The 20,695-nt window shown below is 48.8% G+C and overlaps 1 protein-coding gene across 6 annotated transcripts in view; it reads left to right on the plus strand.

The window, feature by feature from the left end:
* The first annotated feature begins 9,409 nt into the window (after positions 1 to 9,409).
* MECOM (MDS1 and EVI1 complex locus) overlaps positions 9,410 to 20,695 on the plus strand; it is a 329,863-nt gene continuing 318,577 nt past the window's right edge. For 2 of the 6 annotated variants that reach the window (XM_058843671.1, XM_058843672.1), the window contains exon 1: positions 9,410 to 9,641. In XM_058843671.1, coding sequence (XP_058699654.1) covers positions 9,605 to 9,641 — 37 coding nt within the window. In that variant the 5' untranslated portion in view covers positions 9,410 to 9,604. The remainder of the gene's footprint in view (positions 9,642 to 20,695) is intronic. The other 4 variants (XM_058843673.1, XM_058843674.1, XM_058843676.1 and 1 more) reach the window with 3 other exon arrangements.

The following is a 20,695-nucleotide window of genomic DNA, read 5'->3' on the forward strand; positions in this document are numbered from 1 at the left end:
ATGACCAGTGCTTATACTCTGCCTTCTTCCAGGCAGCAGATACCAGGAGGCTTCAGGAGTGTCAGAGTGCTCATATCTTTCCACAGAGTTGTATCAAAGTGAAAAGTTTAAATCTTACAAATCACTTCACATATGCTCATCCTTCTCTGGGGGGAAAAGATGGTCTGAGAGTTGTTTAGTGTGCTCTTATTATGGTGATGAGTGCAGAAAGAAAGAAACAAATGGGAATATTTTAGAAAAACTTGTAAAGAGATTTCTAAAAAGAATTACTCTGTAGTCGAGGTATAGTGACACTGCACTTGATGAGTTTTTAACATACATTGGGTTTAAGTGCCATGGACTCCTTTGGGGATTCCATATCTAGCAGAAAGTTCTGAGCTATCTGTACCCATGTCCTAAGCAGAAGGAGCAGCACATAACATACAAGGGAGTAATTCTGATCTGGTGAGGGAGGAGCTGAGCACCCTGGGCTGCTGCCAGCTGCAGGCACTGTCTGTGTGTGCCCTGTGTTGATAGAAGGTGTGGGTCGATGTGTGCTCTCATAAAAACCTCCACAAATTCCAACAGCAGTGCTCTGAGGATCCTTTCCTTCTTTGTGTCTCTCAGAAATCGCTTCCAAATCAACTCTGAATGTAGCTGAATAAAGCCTGGCACTGAATTCATGTTTTAATAGCAATGATTCCTACGCACAAAGTGATTTAAAAACACTTTCAAAGAGGACAAGCATGGTTTGTCTCAGCTAGTGTGGAAGTCTTAGAAAATTCCTAGTGAAGGATTGCACCAGAATGGAATATTTACTGGGTGCTGGAGGGCAAAGGAAGTAAAAACATTTAACAGCTTTTCTAAGTGATTCTTGTGTGTATCTCAAATTTGCTTCTGACAAATGGTTTTATTCACTATTAATTTTAATAAATTGAAAGCATTTTTCATTTCTAGGTGGTTTCTGCTCAGTCTTTGAACCTTGAGGCTGATTGTTTTAATTCCACAGGGTCTGGAGGATGGGGTTCTTTGTTTTGGTACAATAACCACACTATGACCAACCATCATTTTCTGTTCCTTGCTCTCTTAATTTCCATTTTTTATGTGACACTATTTGCATTTTAGCTCCAGCAGGCATCAAATAAGATGTTTAATTAAAAATGTTATTGGAGATCCAATTTAAGATCAAAGATCACATGCTATCAGAGATCCAGTTCTTTGATACCACAATAATAGGTACCTTAGAAGTTGTCAGATGGGTTAGATTAGATAGCCATTTATTTTAGCTTGTTTCCTTTTCCTTAGTACTCATTCCAGATACTATAACGTGCTAGAAGTTTTAAGAAGAAACAGTAATTTTTAAACCAAAAAGTAAAAAGCTCCCAGTTTAAACAAAACTGATCAAAAAATTATGGAAGTAGGAAATTGAGATCTTTAGAATATATAGGACCAAAAGCATAATAAACCTTGACTGAGAGCATAATCCTGAACACTAACAGAAGTCCGTTTGTTGTAACAAACATTTTGTCTAATTTAATCTTCAAATGTATTACTGCCAGAAAGAACAGAAGTTTCAGGCTTTAATGTGTTGGTTACTCTTGGACTTCAGCTTTAGCTACTGGTGCTGGTAGTGTGTCCCACTGAAAAGACCATTTAAATTATCCTTGTCATTGAAATCCGTGCATGTGTGTTATTTACGGATCATTCTTTAAAATGCTAAATAAGCTGTGTACTCAGACGGGAAGAAGAGATAAAATTAGGCTGTGTTGCCATCAGAGCACAACAGCAGTGTGTGAATCTGAGCTCCTTGCAGAGCTCCTGACACAAAACTCAAAGCAGAGGCGAGGTTGGTTCCTTGGCTGTACAGAGTGCCCGGGTCTCACAGGACATTAATCACCTCTGCAGAGATGCAAGAACCCTCCACTTCTAACACAGCCCACCGCACTTAATGGAGCTGGCAATGTGCTTTTACCTTTTGTTCTACTTCTGGATCACTTTGATTTTAGATTAAATAATCTTAATGTCTGTTTGGTGGAGAACGGCACCTTTTTTTTTTTTTTTTTATTCTTTCACATATATAAATTATTCTAACAGCTCTTCCGGCTCATAAATCATAACTAGGTTGGTTCTAATACATTTGAACTATCAGCCAGTATGTGCAGAATGTTATCAGTTTTCATGTGTTACAGATTGCGGAGGTGGAAAAGTGATTTTCGAATGGTGTTGAGCTACTGCAAAGATTTTCCATTTGCTTCTGAGCCATTGCCTTTGTGCCTCGGGGATTGGGTTGAAAGGGAGGGGCTATGACCTGCCAGGAGAGACTCCACAAAGCTTCCTTTGGTACCAATGGAATCCAAAAATGCCCAGAGAGCTGTGATTCCCCCAGACAGACAGACAGACAGACAGACGAGCAGAACTCCGGCTCCTGCTTCCCAACCCCCAAAAGACTTTAAACCACTTTCCACTTTTTTTTTTCTTACCCCCAAGTGGCTTTGGAAACGCGGCAGGAATGCAAATAAACGTGTAAGAGTCAGTCTAATCGGGCATCCAGTCCTCAGAACTTCATTACTCTTCGTTATCTGAAAAACTGCAAATAAGAAGGGAAACGCCAGCAGGGCAGAGATGCATTGTCACATTGCAGACTTGGTGTTAGGAGGGAGACTTGCGAATGCTAACAGCCTAACAACCAAAATTCGCTACTTGGGTTCAGCCTTGTGAATGGACACTGTTTTTAGAAATGAATTCAATTGAAAAAAATCCTTATTTTCCATGTAAATGGACAACTTGTTTAAATTCAGAGACAAAAAAAACCTGGGGTTAAGTGTAAGACCCACAATTCGATTTGCATGTTGAGTAATTCAGACTGTAATAGAAGCTTTGTCATGTTAAGGTTAGGTCTTTCCTGTGGCTGTTCAAGTGGGCTCTAAAGACTTTTTAACGTGTTGCAGGATATTAAGGGGGGAAGGCTTGACCTACATCCATTTTTTTTCAGACCCACTTCTGCAGGTTTCATCACACTCCCCGTGTCTCGCACGTGGGACATTGCTGAGGGCAGGATAGGTGCCCAATTGCCTACATACAATTTCATCAGGAAAGGTATATGATTTATTGCCCTGTAAAGGGTTTTGACATGAAGCCTGTGAAAAGCACTATATAAATGCCAATACAATATAAAACGTCACACAAATACTTTGCTCATTAATTCTGACCCTGTGCTTTTGTACTGGAGAGAAATGAGAGTGAAATATGAATGTGTTCCTTATGCTTTGAGGGGAAAAATGGGGCTGTGGATTTTATAAAGGCTGATGTGTTAACCTGCCTTTGTGGCTCCTTTAAAGACAAGCAGCAAGAAGGCCACTCCTGCCTGGAAGTTACACCATGAGTGAAAGCAAGTAAAGCCCTAAAAAAGGGCAGCCCCACATTTGTGATGACAGTCCTTGGTCATGACACAGCTTTCACCACACAAAGAGAGGATTTCATTGTTTCATTTCAGAATTCTATGTATTTCAGCACTACCAGCTCCGTCTGCCATCATCCCATTATAATTTTACTCCATACATTTTGTCATATTATCTTTAAACAGCTTAATACCTAATCTTCCCCAGTCTTCATGGCCTGTGTTCAGAATGTGGCTGCAGCTGGAGAAACTGTGCTTCACCAGGGTGTTTTAGTGACTTGCCAGAGCTGAGCAGCCCTTATTCATCTTTGCTTTGGCCAAAGGAGACAAGAGCTCCTCAAAACCCAGATCTCACCAGTCCCCAGCTCCTTCCTCCTGGAAAATCCCAGGGGAAGCCAGGGAGGAAGGGGAATATTGGAAAATCCCCTTTCTCTGCAGAGATTTTCCAGCCTTGCCGAGTTCACTTTGCAGAATGGGAGCCAGCCTGGTCCAATGGGTATAAATCACAAAACCCTTGTGTCTGACCAGCTGAGGTTTTCTCTCATGTCCCTTCATGGTGGGACTTTAGCTTTCTAAAATATTCATGCATCAGCTTTAACTATCACTGTGTACTGAGTAAAATTTGTTCCATTCCTTTACTTTGATTTTAGGTTGCTTTTCAAATTCCTTCCCTCTTCTGTGTTTGTCTGTGATTTTGATTGTTTCTATTTTCCCTTTAAATAGGATGTTCACTTTCTGCTGATCTTTGCTGACATTTTTCCCTTTTGATTTGTAGTACTATTAATTCCCCTCTGTTCAATGTTTTGTCTACATTCAGAACATGTTTGTTTTTCTCTAGTGGCCTGTAATTACTTTCCCCCTCCTACTCTTTAATTTTTCCAATTACGTTCTCCACTGATGCTCCTTTAAGGGCAAGAAATACTGGGGGTAACCTCCTGAGGATATGTGAATACGACATTTTGGCCAGAAGAAGTGCTTTTAGTCTTGGCAGATAGCTTGAGTTGGGGATATTGATTGCACCTCTCTGTGGTATAGGGGTAAATGACTTTTTTTGGTTGCAGTTAGATAATATGTGAGTCCTGTTTCATGTTCAGGGATAGTCCTGAGTCATCATCTTCTAGTGGGACTGAGGACAGAGACAAGTGACCCTGCCGTGCACCTTAAAACAGAAACCTCCAGCTTTTGGCTTTGGGGAAGCCTCTGTCCATTTCAGGTGAGGGGTGGGGGAATGCAATACCCAAAAAACCCCAAATACCAAAGTAACACAGGAAATCTGCCAGGAGGCAGAAAATCAGGTTCGGTTCTCCAGCGTCCCCATTTACCACAGTGGCCTCCACGCCTCTCTTTCAATCTTGCCTCTGGCCTGTTCACTCTCCTCTGCTCTCCTTTCAGTCCCAACCTCGTGGAAATCCAGGTCCTTCCTACAGGCAGAAACAAGATTTACTTCCAGCTGGCCCCGTGCAGCATTTTCACAGGGAAGCACATCCCGGGGAGCGCCGTGCAGGGCTCGCTGCTGCTCCCCGAGTGCCTCCCCTCCATGAATTCATTTAATTCTCGTGTTTTCCGCCGCGCTTCCACCGGGGACAGCCTCGACCCGGGCCTGCTGCACCCCCCGGGTCGGCTCGGCTTCCCGGCAGCCGCCGGTACCGGACCCCGAACCCGCGTCCCCTCCGAACGCGATTTTCGGGAGAGTTCTCTGCGCACCCGCAGTGCCGAGCCGCGGCCGCCAGGGGGCGCCGCAGACCGCGCAGGGCAGCGCGGGAGCGCGCAAGGGACGGGAGAACCCGCGCGGGAGCGCGCAAGGGCCGGGAGAACCCGCGCGGGAGCGCGCAAGGGACGGGACAGCCCGCGCAGGAACACGCAAGGGCCGGGAGAACCGGCGCGGGAGCGCGCAAGGGACGGGACAGCCCGCGCAGGAACGCGCAAGGGACGGGAGAACCCGCGCAGGAACGCTCAAAGGCCGAGAGAACCCGCGCAGGAACGCGCAGGGCGCTGCAGGAGCCGCAGGGGAGCGCAGGGCAGCGCAAGGGCCGGGAGAGCCCCCGAGGCTGGCGAGGCTCCGAGGCGCTGCCCCGCACTCTGCCGCCGGCCCCGCGGAGCTCTCCGCAAGCGCGGCTCGGGCAGCGCTCCCGAGGGGCTCCCGCACCCCTAAAGTCGTTCAGAGGCAGCAGCGCAGGGCGCAGACAGCGAGGCTTTGTGCAGGAGTGTGCGTTGAGCAGAGCGCAGAGCAGGAATAAAAAGAGAAAAGGGGGAGAGAACAGAGAGAAAGGAAAAGAAAAAAAAAAAAAAAAAGAGCGGTCAGAGTAGGTTTGTTAAGGAATCCGGTAAGTTATAGGAAGCAAAATTAAATGTCTGGTGCTTACACGACGGCATGTTTTACAAGGGAGAAGGAAACTGTGCAGAAAATGCATGGGCTTTTATTGTTGGATTTCATTGCCTGTATTGTGGTGGATGCTTTATGCTACGGAGAGCAAGTTTAATTGAACCAGATCGCTGATTTCATATAGTAGGGGGCATGGGGTGGGTTTTTTTTTTTTGTTTTGTTTTCGGAGTTAACCGTTTCGGGGACTAGAGGCAGGCAGGGCTGAACTCCACATCTCCGAGTTTCAAGCCAGCAAATAAAAACACATTACATAAAAACAAACACCGAGCCCAGTTATCAAAGCCTCAATCTCTAGCTATTATTTTCCCTTGTATTCGGTGCCTTTTTTTTTTTTTTTTTAAATCACATCTGTCGTTCCCAGCCTTTCCCAGGACTGCAAAGCAAAGTGGACAGCTTCCATGTGACCACCTAGTACAGGAGGCATTTTCTGCTGGGAAACTTTGCAGTGTTTTTCTCCTTTCCTTTCCTTCTGAGAGCTCAGAAAAGAAAATGTGCAATCTTCCCAGTGATTAAAGTCTCCGTATTTGTCTTCAGACTTATCGGGTTTATCCAAACTTTTGTGTGTGTGTGTGTATCCCCCCGCCCCCCCTCCTGTGCATTTGTAAAGTAGCCCCATCTAGCAATGATAAATATCCCTGTTGATCACTTGATTGATTACCTCTCGGAAAGGTCACGCGGGCTTGCAGTAATTTCCTTTTGCCTAAGGCTCCCTTTTCACTTTTACTCCCGCACGACAGCTCCAAGTATACAGGATCTTTATTTTTGATTTTTAACCCCTAAATAGCTCCCCGAAAAACAATGCGTTGGTGAAAAGAAGGAGGGAAATCAGCCGGCGGCTCCGCGCTGCCCCAGCCCTGCCGCGCTCTCCCGGGGCGGGTTTGGGGAGGGAGAGCCTCCCTCCCCTGCTCTCCTGTGGACTGAGAATTCGGATTTAAACAACCAGACAAGCTATTAATTTACCCATGCTACCCAGGGTCCTGAACCCAATTAATTTCTAATAATTACAGCCCAAGGGGGCTGGAGAGATCCCTCTGCCTCTTTCTAGCCTTGCCACTTCGCGGCACCGAGGTCAGCATATAATAATAAAGTGTATATTTTGAAAGTGATCAGCAGAACAGTGAGTTATTGCAATGAATGAAAATTGTTTCCATTTTGGCTAATTGAGCCCGTGGCTGAAAGCTGGAGTTCTGAGACTAAATAAAGAGGACTGTTTTATTTCGACGTGGGCTGGAAATCCCTGCATAGCTTTTCGGTCACCCAGCAAGAAGCTTAATTTCTTACAGCAAACCTGAAATCAAGCGTTGGGTAAACAGTATTAATAATTGCATTACAATGATTAAATTAATCTTACTGGTAGCTAGGAGAATATAGATTGAGATTGAATAACACGATGTAAAGTTCACTGCACAAAGACAATAGCACAACAAATACCTCGATAAAGAATTCCAACTTTTCTCCAAGAAGACTGCGGGGCTTGTTCAATTATAATGTAAGGAAGAGAAAATTTCCTGTTACGGGGAAATCACTGAAACCCGCTTATGAGGGGGTGCCTTTGGTCTCCCAGCCTGTATTAGAAATAGATTTAATTCCTCCCCCCCATCCGGGAAAATATATCCCCGATTTTTAATCTCTGTTTCTGCCCGTGGATCTGCTGAAAGCGACCCCGCATTCCCCGCCGCCAGTCGCTTCCCACCCGGGCGGGAGCGGAGGCTGAGGCGCTGGGGAGCTTCCCCGCACGAACGAAACGGAATTCCCGGGGGGCTGCCCGGGACTGTTCGGGGAAGGGGGCGAAGGCGGCGGGGCCGAGCGGGCGATGCCGGGGCCGCCGGGCGATCAGCGGGGGGCGGCGGCCGGAGCCCCGGGCGGGCTGCGCGGCACCTGCCGGGCTCCCGGGGCCGCTGGGACCGCGGGCAGGTGGCGGTGACAGGCGGGCACGGCCCGGGGTCAGGGCTGCCCGTCCGGGAAAGCCGCATCTGTGTCCCCGGCCCCGCACGGGGCTCGGGTGCCAGCGGCTCCCCGGGCACGGGGGAAGGACGCGCATCTCTGGCCGGGCGGAGGCTTTGCCGGTTAAACCGGGGGCGCGGCAGGCGGGGGGAGTTTTGCAAAGTTCACGGGCGTTTTCATTTTTCCCAAGTGACCCGGCACCGCAGTCGGGGTGTGTGCGTGGGGTGATCTGGGGACAGCTCGGTGCGGCCCCGCAAGGAAAGGCTCTGTTTGCGAGCGAGGTCGGGGGTCGGGCAGTGCCAGGACCCCGAGAGAAGCCCCGGCCGCCGGCCCGGCCCCGAGCATCCCCCTCGCATCCCCCGCGCATCCCGTGGCCGCTCCCCGGCTGTCCCGGCCCTGCCTCCGCCGGGGCAGAGTGGCCCAGCTGCTCCCGGGACAGCCCGAACAGGGCACCCCGATGGGTGCAGGGGGTTGGGAGAGGCCCCTGCCCTCCCGCCCCTCCTGCTCCGGGGGTGTTAGGTGAGACCCTGCCCGGCTGCGGGGGGATGCGGAGTGGGCAGAGAGAAGCTGCGTGTCCTTAAAAAAAAGATAAAGAAAAATCCAAGTTATAAACGACAAAGAACGATTGGCATTAAGGATGGCTCCGCAGTGCGGGTTCAAGTGTTTGCGCCTGTGTGCCGGGCGTTTGGGGCAGCAGCGGGGGATCCGCGGTGCCCCTGCCCCACCCGCGGGGTTGTCACCGGTGGGGTCCGGGGGGGCCGGGCCGGGCGGGAGGCGCTCCACGGGCGGCCCCGATCCGCAGCACCGGCAGCAGGGGGGTGGGAGGTGGGATTGAAGGGGGAAGGGGCGATGCTGAGGATTTTATTAAAACAAAAAGTTGAGCAGCGTGTATGTACTGGCGCAGCCCCGAGTCTGAAAGATTGTAATTTTCTTTTATGGTGTCTGGCAGGATTTGCAACAGATATTAATGGGAACATAAATAGCGCATGGAAGGTATTGAACAAAACTGTTTAATGCAAGGAGGTTGTACCAGGGGAAGATCTATACGTAGTTTGGATTGATTCATATCTCGGACACAGCCATCCCCTAAAGGAGTTCCCAATTTCTGCGCGCTCCCTCTTTGATTGGCAAACCCTGTAATTAAAACAGATTAGAGCGGTCCATGTTACTGTTTTTAAAACGCTTTTTTTCTGCCCAGCCGGTGGTGGCTGAGCAGAGTTCAAGGTGGCGAAAAAGTGTGCGCGCCGGGAAAGTGTACGATTTCATGGTACGCATACATAATAAAACATGTAATCAAATTATATCTCTCTGCCTATATATGCGGAAAGATCTACAGTAATTGCTGCCGGCTGAGAATAAACTATTTAAATGTCGCAAAAATTCCAGAACACTATTGATATCCCCTTAAAAAAAAAAAAAAAAAAAAAAAAAAGGCATAAAAAAGAGGTGTCACTTCTCCCCCCAGCCCGTGCCCCGCGGGAGCGCGGCTCTCCCCCGCTGTGACCCCTCCCGGGTGCGCAGGCGGCGGAGCGGCTGCCCCGCGGCCCCGGTGCCGTAGCCCGGAGGAGGCTGCGCGCCTCGTCCCGGCCCGTCCCGGCCCCGGTGCCGGCTGTCAGGGTCCCCACCGGCGGTGATGGATCGCTGCAAACTTTTTTTTGGCGGCGCTGAAATGTTGAAGAGCGGGGGGGAGCCGCCCGTGCGCATGTGCGAAGGTGTCCAAACTGACAATGCTGGAGAGATAGCGAGCCGGGATTGAGAGAAAGGGAGAGTGTGTGTGCGGGAGAGGGAGAGGAGAGAGGGAGAGGGGGAGCGAAAAAGGAGGAAAAGCTCCGGGAGGAAAAAAAATAAAAAGCCCCCCCCCACCCCAAGCCCACGCCAGCATCGGCCGCGGGACTGGCAGCATGCGATCCAAGGGCAGGGCGAGGAAGCTGGCCGCAAGTAGGTGCAATACCCCTTTCTCTTGGCTTTTCACCCTCCCTCTCTGCCATGTTGCATAGACATGTCTGGTGCGGCGCGGAGCTCGCAGGCAACCTGCAGCATCCCCTCCCAGCCTCCCGGCCCGGCTCGGCTCGGTCCGGCTCGGCGGGCGGCGGCGGGGACCGGGCCGGGGGCTGCGGCGGCCGGAGCCGGGCCGGGGGCTGCGGGCGGCCGGCGGGAGGTGGGGAAGGAGTTGAGGAAAAGTTCAGTGGCGAGCGCTGGAAGTTGCTGCTGCCGCCGGGGGCTGGAGTGGGGGGGGGTCGGGGAAGGGGGGGTGCGAGAGGCTCCGGGCCCTATAGTGGGCGCTGTGGGCTGTCGCAGGGCCGGGGGCCGCGGGGGGGGGGGGGGGGGGGGGCGAGCGCGGAGGGGCAGCGGCGGCTCCGCGGGGGAGGCGGCGAGCCCCGGGCTCAGGTAGCCGGAGCGGAGCTACCGGGCACCCCCGGGCCGTGCCCGCGGGCTGGAGCCCAAGAGCGGCTCCTCCCGCAGCGGAGCGGAGCGCGGTGTGCGGAGTGTGCGGAGTGTGCGGGGTGTGCGGGACAGGCGCGGGATGTGCGGGATGTGCGGGATATGCGGGATATACAGGATGTGCGGGATGTGCAGGATGTGCGGGATGTGCGAGACAGGCGCGGGGTGTGCAGGATGTGCGGGGTGTGTAGGATATGCGGGGTGTGCAGGATATGCGGGTGTGCGGGATGTGCGGGTGTGCGGGGTGTGCAGGATATGCGGGTGTGCGGGATGTGCGGGATGTGCGGGATGTGCGGGGTGTGCGGGGTGTGTAGGATATGCGGGGTGTGCAGGATATGCGGGTGTGCGGGATGTACGGGATGTGCGGGATGTGCGGGGTGTGCGGGATGTGCGGGATGTGTGGGGCGGGCACAGAGCAGCTCCGCGGGGCCGGGATGCCCTGAGCCGTCCGGCGGGGGACGACGGGGCCGCCGGGCAGCACCGAGCGCTTCCCAGCCCGCTGGAGTCACCCCCGAAAAGTTGATGTAAATGTTGTAATTTCAGGCGCTTTTCCAGCAGTTTTTTTACACAATTTGGCCGCCCGAAGGTCTGTGTTCCGCGAGGCGAGGGCTCGGCCGTCCACACGCAAAGCCCGACTTACTTAATTATTTGTCTTACGCTCACCCCATCTGTTTCTCCTTTATGATAGGGATCTCTGCTTTTAACTGCTGCAGTGTTGGGGCTCCTTTATATATACATTTTTATTATTTTTTTTTTTTAAATGAGGGATTCAACAACAAAACTTCGCCAGTTTTCGCGTCCTATTTTCAAAGCAACTGATGTCTTTATTTTCTCTGACACATCTGGGCAAGTTTCATTTGATATCCATGGCGATGGCAAGTCACGTTCCCGAGTGAAAAAGAAAATGGGCAGGAGAAAAAAAAGTCAGATGAAATGTTGCATAAGTTGCGTGACGTAAAAAGCAGATGCTTATTTACTCTTTATTTGTGAAGGGGCGAAAAATAGAGAAGCGTGGAAAAGGGGAAGTGAAAGATGTCTCTGGATCATCATCAGCTTTTCTGTGAACCTGAACAACAGCAGCAACCTGCGTTTGATTAGGTGATCTTAAAGTGGATCATCCAGCGCCCTCAATTTGAAAACAAATATATTTTTAAATCTCAAGGTTTCTACCCCTGCTTTGGAGGTAATTACGGGGAAAAATAATCTCCTATCCCCGACAAAATCCGTCAGGTTTCCTCGCCTTTCCCCTGCTTTGCTCGCTGAGCAGCGATTCAGGGCTCCCGCTGCTGCTCCTGCTCCGGCTCCAGCTCCGCGGGCGAGATCCGATCCACGGCAAACTTTGCGCGTCTTGCAGCAGCAGCAGCAGCAGCAGCAGCAGCAGCAGCAGCAGCAGCAGCAGCAGCAGCAGCAGCAGCAGCAGCAGCTCTTTCCCCTCCTAGACAGATGTGTTGCATTAAATAATCCTTCGGTTACAATCGACTCATAAAGGAAATCATATTTAGAAAGCCGGGATTTATTTCTTTTTTGCGTTCCGAAAAGCTGCTTCTTTCCCCCCCGAAGAGCGTCTCAGTTTCATGGCAAGTGGAAGGAGGGTTGGAGACGACCCCTTTAATTTAGTCGTTCGAGAGAAGAAGTTCTTTCTGTCTGGGTTAGGAATAGGAAAACATTTTGCAGCCTTTACCCTTTTACGTGGAAAAAGACACAGATCGGGATAAAGCGCATTTCTTGTATTATTTCACTTTTACTGCTTTATGCGTGAAACAAAAAAATCGTCCCGATTGTGTGACGGTCGTCAATACACAGGGAAGTTTTTCCCTCTTAATTAAGGGAGAGTACCTGAAGGGTATTTTCTTGACCTCAGTGTAAAACTGCTAAAAAATAATTTTGAGGCTTTCCCCCCCCCACCTAAAAAAAAAAAAAAAAAAGAAAAGAAAAGAAAAATAATTTGGAAGAAACAAAAAGAGCCACGCGGGGAATAGCCAGTGAATTTTTTAAATGGCCAGCTGTAAAAATAAGGTAAAACACACGCTGAAGTCGCTCTGGCCCCACGCTCTCGGGAGGCAGGCGCTGAGGAGCGGGCTGCGGGGAGCGGTGCGGAATGCGGGGCCGCTGCACCTGCGAGGGCATCCCCGCTCCCGGGACAGGCCCCGGGCCCCGGGGCAGCTGCTTTTCCACTCGGGTGGGTTTGTGCCCGCCCGGTGAAAGCGTATCCCCGAATAACCCCCGCCCCAGCACGGGCCGCCGCAGCCCTGCAGCCGGCCCGGGGTAGCCCCAGCCACCCAGTAGCCTCATAAAGAGACAGAAGGTGATCAGATTAGGGGAACACACGTGAATAAGGAGGCACTTGTTACTTTTACACTTTATCGCCACTTTTTTACAGGCAATTTAGTGCAGTCAAGGTAGATCCAGATCCCTCTAACCATGTGAGATAGTAAAATAGCACTTTCCTAAGTTTCAGCAGGTTTTCCTGCGCCTGTAATTTGCCTCAGTCTAGTACTTAAAAGGCTTGATTGAAAAACAGAGCCGGCAAGTTTATTTGCCTGTTTAAGACTGTCCGGGAATTTGTTTTCGAGCAGGGAGATGTTTGCCGTGTCCCGGCTGCCGGCTCTCTCGGCGAGGCTGTTTATTTGCCATCTCCTTGCCATCGCTTTGCCATCGCCTCCGCCTCCGGCCGCCGGCACCGCCGTGGGCACCGGCTGCCGATGGCCCGGGCCCGGCGAGGGGCGGCAGCGCGGGCGGCCGGCGGTGCCGCTGTCCCTCGGTCCCGCTGTCCCTCTGTCCCTCTGTCCCTCTGCCCCTCTGTCCCTCGGTCCCTCTGTCCCTCTGTCCCTCTGTCCCTCGGTCCCTCACCCCCCGCCCCGCCCGGCCCGGCCCGGCCCTGCCGCTGCTGCCGCCGGTCGGCACCGCCCCGGCACCGGGCTCGGCTGGGCTCGGCTCGGCTGGGCTCGGCTCGGCTGGGCTCAGCTCGGCTTGGCTCGGCTGGGCTCGGCTTGGCTCGGCTGGGCTCGGCTCGGCTGGGCTCGGCTCGGATCGGCTCGGCTCGGCCCGGTTGTCCCGGGCTGTCCCCGGGCGGCTCCCGCGCGGGCACGGGGGCTGCGGGGACGGGCCAGACAATCCCATTATGTGCCGGGCATATTTTCACCCGGCGCTTCATTAACCCTTTTCAGGGCGGAGAGCGCGCGTGTGGCTTTTCTCTCCCTCTTTCTGCCTTTCCTTCATTCCTTCTCTCCTCCTCTACTTTTTCTTTTCTTTTCTTTTCTTTTCTTTTCTTTTCTTTTCTTTTCTTTTCTTTTCTTTTCTTTTCTTTTCTTTTCTTTTCTTTTCTTTTCTTTTCTTTTCTTTTCTTTTCTTTTCTTTTCTTTTCTTTTCTTTTCTTTTCTTTTCTTTTCTTTTCTTTTCTTTTCTTTTCTTTTCTTTTCTTTTCTTTTATTTTCTTTTCTTTTTTCTTTTCTTTTTTCTTTTCTTTTTTCTTTTCTTTTTTTCTTTTCTTTTCTTTTCCTTTTTTTTTTTCTTTTCTTTTCTTTTCTTCTCCCTTTTTTTCCTTGCTTCTTTTTTTTTTTCCCCCCTCTCCCCACTTTCTATCCTTCTCTCTTACTCATGGCAAACATCCACCCCTGAATTTGGGACCAAGTTTGCAGCTCAGGGCTGAGCTCTGCGGCTCCTCCCGGCTGCTCCCCGGGCCGGCCGCGGTGCCGGGCAGAGAAAGGACACAAAGGAAAAGGACGGTCCGAAAGGCGAGCTCGTTATTAATACAGCCCCGCTTGTAAATGAAAAATGTAACCCTTGTTAATTAAAGCTGTTTACACGGGGTACAAGAAACTTAAGAAATGTTTCTACAAAGGGGAAGGAACTGTTTACAAAACTCTTTCAAAAGTGTGACATATTGCTGCAGTTCCAGCACTAAAAAGCCAAACACACTTACACGCCTTTGAAGTTGGCTGGCTGAGGCAACATTATTTGACTCGGATTCAGATATTGCTTGTGGGTATAACTAATGGCTTTTACCTAGTTAGTGGGCTGGGAGGGGCGAGGGCCTGGGCGCCGTGGCCATTGGGTCCCTCTGGAGAGCTGGGGCTGGCTCCCTGCCAGCTCTGTACAATGTCAACATTGAATATTTGAATTCCCAGACTCTATTTAACAACTTTCTAAATAAATAAACTCATTGTGTGTCTGTGTTTAAAATTATTTCACCTCTTTCATGAAAGCTACAGCATCTTATTACACCGGCCTCTCAGGCTGCTTTTCCCCCTTTTCTTTCCAAACACAAACAGAGCTGAGCACTTTTGTTTGGTTTTTTTTTTTTTTTGGTTTTTTTGATTTTTTTTTTGGTTTTGACTGTCTCCTATCTCTCCCTCTCCACTTTCTGTCTGTCTTCTTGCAAAGCACGAGTGGCAGCTGCTTGGACATCCCAGCACGTCCTGAGTGGGACAGCTCTGTGCACCCTGTTATCTAATCATAACTAAAACCAAAGCCAGGTTCACCAAGTCAGTTAAATATTAATCATTTCTAAAAGGAGGCCCAAGTGAGTGCCATTGCTGCAGCAGTGCCCTGTACATACTCAATCATTTTGGCTGCCCTACCCTAGGCAGGCTCCAGGGACAGCTTTCATTGTTGTTTCCATAAATGGCTATTAGTGTTCATATTCACCTATTCACCTACTTATTTAAGTGCACCTAAGTGTGGATGTGGCAGTGCTTATGGAGATGTGTGCACACATGTGTGTTCAGAACATGCTTTTCTGCTTATGCCATGGAGATATATTTATTTATGTGCATAGTACTTATGTCTGTGTGTGCACAAACAGAGCAGGTAAATCCATGTGATATTTGAAATTGTAATTCATATATGTACAGTGTATAATTTAGAGAGAGATTGGTGTATGCACAGGTTCCTGGGGTGCTTGTAGTCCTGACACCAATATCTGTACACCCACAAAGGCTCTGAAACGTTCTGGATGCATGTGGGGAGCACAGTTCTGATATGCAGCAGCCTGGGTGTTGTTCCCTGGGATGCTTCCCAAATACAATAATTGTGTGCTTCTGTGGCAGGAATATCCATTGTAAAATATTTATTGCCTTCCCATGGAAGCAAAGGTGGCTGGGCAGAGAAGATGTTTCTGCCTGTCCTGGGGAGCACAGCTCCCTGATAAAGCTTTCTGAGCAGCTGAAAAAGAATTTGGGATGAATTTTATGCCAGGACAGGTACGTGGTGGAAGAAAGAAAGTGTTGGTGGTTGCTCCAGCCCGAGGTGGATGAGGAAAGGGCAGCGGGGAAGCAGATGGAGTTTTGTAAATCTCAGCTAATGAAACCTTGTCCACAGAAATTGCCTTGCTTTGCAGTAAACCACTTTTTAAACAAATGTGCTTTAGCTTTGGAAGGGCTTGTTCAGACACTTAGGTTTCCAACCAAGAATTCATAATATTTGTTTATTTAAAATTTAACTAGGTTTGCTGTCATTTTTGGAGCAAGTCAGTGTTCTTTTGCTGTAATTTAATACAATCAGTTTTACATCATTTCAGTTTAGTTAGGCAAGAAGTGGTTTATGAAGAGCAGAAAGAGGTTTAATCCCACATGATTTTCAACCTAGCAGATGCAAGTGTCATGTTATTCAGTAGACAGAGCTAGAGCTGGACAAATGCAGATTAGAAATGCAGTTTATGTTTTAAGTAGTGAAAGTCTTCAACCAGTAAAACTATTTACTGAGAGCTGGGTGGGTTTCAACATCAGTGGAATTCCTTTGTCTTAATTAAGGTTGGCTGTTTTTCTAAAAAGATATGAGCTAATCCAAACAGGAATTAATTTAGGGAATTCCTGTAGCCTGTGTTATACAGGGGTAGCAGACCAGACCACTCTTCCTGATTTTATAATCTGTGCACCCAGTTAAAGCAGTGCAGTTTCATATGGAGACATAAGCTCAAGGCTGGGATCACAGGAATGCACTTAAAAACTAAATGGTCATTAAAAAACCCAGGTTCAGCTCTGACAACGCAGAACCAACATCTGGCCCCAAGTGTTTTTCATCCTCAGCACTGCTTACCTGGATCCCAGGCACCCTCAGAAGTGCCCTGTCCCCAGGTCTGAGGGCAAAGGCAGTGATGGCTTTTTCAAAGATGGAAAGGAGGAACAGGGTGTAGGAGCTGAGGTTTGGATACAGAGAACAGGGTCTGGGCTCAGCAGTTTGATCCCTGCTCTGTGATGGATTTCCAGGGGGTCCTGCTGTGTTCCTGTGCAACAGGTTACTGCTGCAGCTCTTAACACCCAGACAGGACCAGCAGAGATCATGATGTAGCCCAGTGAGCATCAGGAAGCACTTCCAGGACCCCTTTTCTGCAGGAGCTGCTGGAGGGAGGTGTTTGCTGGCAGAGAAACAGCAGAGTGGGGAAGGGGATGGAGAAGCTAAGGAGAAGTGGATGTTGTCCCCAGGACCCTGTCTCTTTGCACTGCCATTTTAAATAAAAAAAAATCAAAATGCTCAGGGTATAAGGAAACCCTGTCTGATCACTCATTGACTTTATGTTCCCTCCCTTTTGTTCACATTTCCAGGCTGTGCCGAGGCATTGCCTTCTCCAGCGCTGCTGGAAGAAAGGGCAGCCACGGATACGTGTGGGAGGAGGGAAGCTAGCCTGCAATGAATATTGTATTTGGTGCTAAATATGCAACAAAGAGAAAGAAATGTGAGTTAATCCAGTAATAAGAGTTAGGAAGTGAAATGCAATTCATTTTATTTCGGGGTTTAATGCTGTGGTCTGTTTCGGTGAAGCATTATCTTTTAAACTGGGATATACACAACGACATAACCCCCATTACCTTGAGGGAATGTCAGAGTTTGATCTCTGAATAAAGGAAATTCAGAGTTAAGGCTGAAATGTACCACATGGCCTCCAAGTCCCAGGAACAACAGGAGGCAAGGAAGTAGCTAAAGCTATGGGCTGCACTTTAAAATGAGTCCAGCAACTACCAAGCCGCCAGTGCTTACTGCAGATCCGCAGCACGGCTTGAGCTGGGATTTGTATTGACTAGAGAGAGAGAGATCTTTGATGATCTTGTGTATTTTTTGGAATTCTTGGCTGATCTGTGATGAGCATGAGAGTTTTATGGTGGAAGGATAGCAGTTCTGGGCTTAATTTATGCAACAGAAGCACTCTTGTCTCCTTTGACACCGATAGCTTTTATTTAGAAAATCTTATATTGGAGCAAAATTTTGGTTCAGGAAAGAAATATACCCAAGTTACAGCTTTATTTCTTTTCTGAAGAATTGCTTATATGTCTGAATGGGTGCACTACATTTTAGCCCTGTTTAAACTCCAAACTAAATTTAAATTGCCTGTAAAATAATCCACAGAATGGAAACTGCCACACAATCGTAGCCCTTGCTCCCTGACCCAAACCCATATTCCATTGCAAAGCAGTGCGCTGCTCTGTTCCGTGATTACAGTAAGTTAGAAACCAGAAGAGCAAGACTTCTATGAATACGTTATTTTTGGCAATTGCATCACCAATTATGTATAAAATTTCAAAAAATATGGGTTCTGCCAGTTAGATCTCTGAGAGGGATACAAAAAATGAAAGCTTTGAGACTGCTGTAACATCATACTATTTTGTCTATTAGATATCATTAGATTACCAGAATACTGAGACCTTCATATCAACCAGCCTAACAAAAATTTCCCAGGTGGTTTAAATTAAAAAATTAGCCATAAATATATTTTGTATAATGTAATTTATTATGGATGTTTATTGTGTGCAGTGGGAAAATGTTTGGTTTCGGATGATCTTACCGTGTAACATGTGCCCTACTGAAACTGTTTATACTGAGACAGCCTGGAAAAGCCCCAGTTTAATTCTGAGACCGGCTGGGCTACATGCTCTGAAAGCCACAGGAAGGCAGAGTCCTTCCCCTGGAAAGCCAAAGGGGCAACAGCATCTTGTGTGGGACATGTGCAATATAAAACTAGGCAGTGGGGAAAGCTGAGTGGCAGAGAAAGCTGAAGCATGGCTCAGGGCAGTGTTGTTTTATAGGGAAAACGGGACAGAAATGATAGCAGCTTGCAGCAAATCCTGTTATACCAGGATGGGAGGCTCACTGGTGTCTGAGGGATACTTTTCTCCCACACCCCGTGTTTTATCAGGCCTCCTTTTGTTTCAGCTGGGTGTGGTGAGCAGGGCTTGGCACCGATGCCCACCCATGGCTCTAGATTTGCCCTTCTGCAGCACGGAGAGGGGGTTAAGCCGGCCTGAGGGACCCAGGGGTGCTGTGATGGACACATCCACCCTCTGCTGGGATGCTGCAGCAGGGAGCTGATGGCTTCAGGAGAAAGATCTCCCTCCTCCTCTCCTGCTCTTTTGCACAAAGTCCACATGCTGGCAAGGGTGAAATCATTCCACAGTTTAAAAAAAACAAACCCTCAAAAACTTCCCCCCCTGCCCCAAGCTCCTTCACACATGTATTAACACCAAACTGGCAAAGCCAATGGAAAAGGATTTTGCGTTTTGGCAGCAGAGCTGGCTCAGAGCTCACTGCGGGCCTTATCCCAAACCCACTGGAGCTGAAGGAGCTTGTACCGACTTCAACGGGCCTTGGACTGGGTCTGGCTGGGAGGAATCTGCTTCCCTTCACCCTTGGGGTGGGGGGGTTATCAGCAGCTTTTGCTCTGCGGTGAGCCCCAACATGTGATGCTGTAACAGATACCTGGATTTACATCAGTCTAAGTGAATTAGGTTGGCCCTATAATCTGGCCTCATTTAAGAGCCGTTTTAGCCATTAGGATGAAATATGAACACTGCTGATGGGGGGACTGTGGTGACTCTGAATCCCTGTTTCCCACCGTGCCCCATCTTTCCCATGGGTTGAGGACCTCTGAGGGCTGTGGTGGTCACTTGGGGGGTGTGGGAGGGGTCCAGCCCCCCTGGCTTGCACTGCAGGGCTCTCCATTACGAGGACTGTGGTTCTCCAAATAGCCTGAATTTGTACCTTCTGAACAAATAGTTCTGCTGTTAAAAGTACCTGGCTCCTCCAGTAAGCGCTCCATTTATTGCCTCCCGATTTCATCTCAGGCAAACAGAAGGTATGTGAGAGACAAGCACCGACTGCTGGAAAAAAATCACCCCAAACATGTCTAAAGCACAGCTTGAGTCACTGGTGGTGCCTATATTTTTGATTTAAAAACCATTTAACATTTTCAGCGTTTGACAGAAATGATTAACCTTCCCCTCTTGAAAACTCTTTGCGATTTGAACTTACCGTGGCACGTTTTATTTACTTGCACCTTGGTGAGGAATTAAGCAATGCTTTTGGTGAGTTTTAGTCTTTCCCATTCTCTTTGTGGCTCTGTATAAAGAAAAAAAAAAAAGAAATATGTTGTTTGAAATAATTTTGAAGTGATGTTTCTATTTTACTTTTTTTAGGCTCTTGATGTATTTTTGGCTACAGGGACTGGCATGGAGCATTGGTCTAAGAATATACAACACTGAAAAGCAAAGTGATATCAGCTGTATCTGAGCTAACTGCACTGCTTTATAGTTTTGCTGTTTCACTGTTACTGTTCCATGATAATGATGATTTACAGCAGTAATGAAGACTTCTTAATTGTAAAATATAAACAGCATGAGATATTTGTCCTGATTCTTTCAGTTCATATAAAAAGCAATATTTCAGTAGTCACTGGCTGCCTGAGAAAATGCTATTAAGCAGCTATTCTCTGCCTGAATAATTACTGTCCAGGAGTTTGTGTTTCCTAATAAAGTCAAGGTAACAGAGAAATGAAGAAATCATGCACTAGGTCACTCCAGATGATGCAGATCAGAGAGATCTGAGTGAATAAACCTGTGCAGTATCTTTAAAATCAGTGACCAGCCTCAGAAGGAGAGAAAAGGTGAAATCATCTCTACTGTACCAATGCCCTGAGTGAAAACTGAGCTGAGACAGGTCCAGAATGGGTGGTGCAGAGCCAGACACAGGCTGGGATGCAGCAAACCTTCCCAGCTGGGGCTTCTACCATGCACCAAGCTGAAGGATCAGTCATGGACCAAACACAGAAGATTTATTTCCAGCCTGACATGGTTATTTATTATGACTTGAATTAAAACAGCAACCACAGAATGCAGCCAGGACTGGGTGCCTGTTGTGCTGAGCTCTGTGCAAACACGGGCAGCCCGCACAGAGCTTAGACCCTGAGAAATGCAGATTAAACTTGGGGCCTGCTGCCCTACACGTGCAATTACAGCATCACTGGAGGCACTAATAAAGTCCTGAGGAGAAATGGATGCTTTAAGGAAAATCCACAGAGTCAGGACTCCATGGCTTGCACACGGGTGGACGTGCTTCAGCTTTAATCACATCAGCCCTTTCCCCTACCAGCAAATGGCCCCCCTGGCTCTGTTTTAGCCGACCCTATTAGTCTTGGCCGTGTCCATAATCTTGGGTGATCAAGCTGCATTAAGTTATGAGTATCCTTGCAGCATCACCTGCTTGCTTTCAAAGAAAATAGCCCTGAGATTCTCAGGGAAGGAAGAAGGCAGTGCCGGCAGGTAATCCAGCCCTATAAAATCCCT

This window comes from Poecile atricapillus, chromosome 8, assembly GCF_030490865.1.
Source record: "Poecile atricapillus isolate bPoeAtr1 chromosome 8, bPoeAtr1.hap1, whole genome shotgun sequence".
Taxonomy (NCBI): Eukaryota; Metazoa; Chordata; class Aves; order Passeriformes; family Paridae; genus Poecile; species Poecile atricapillus.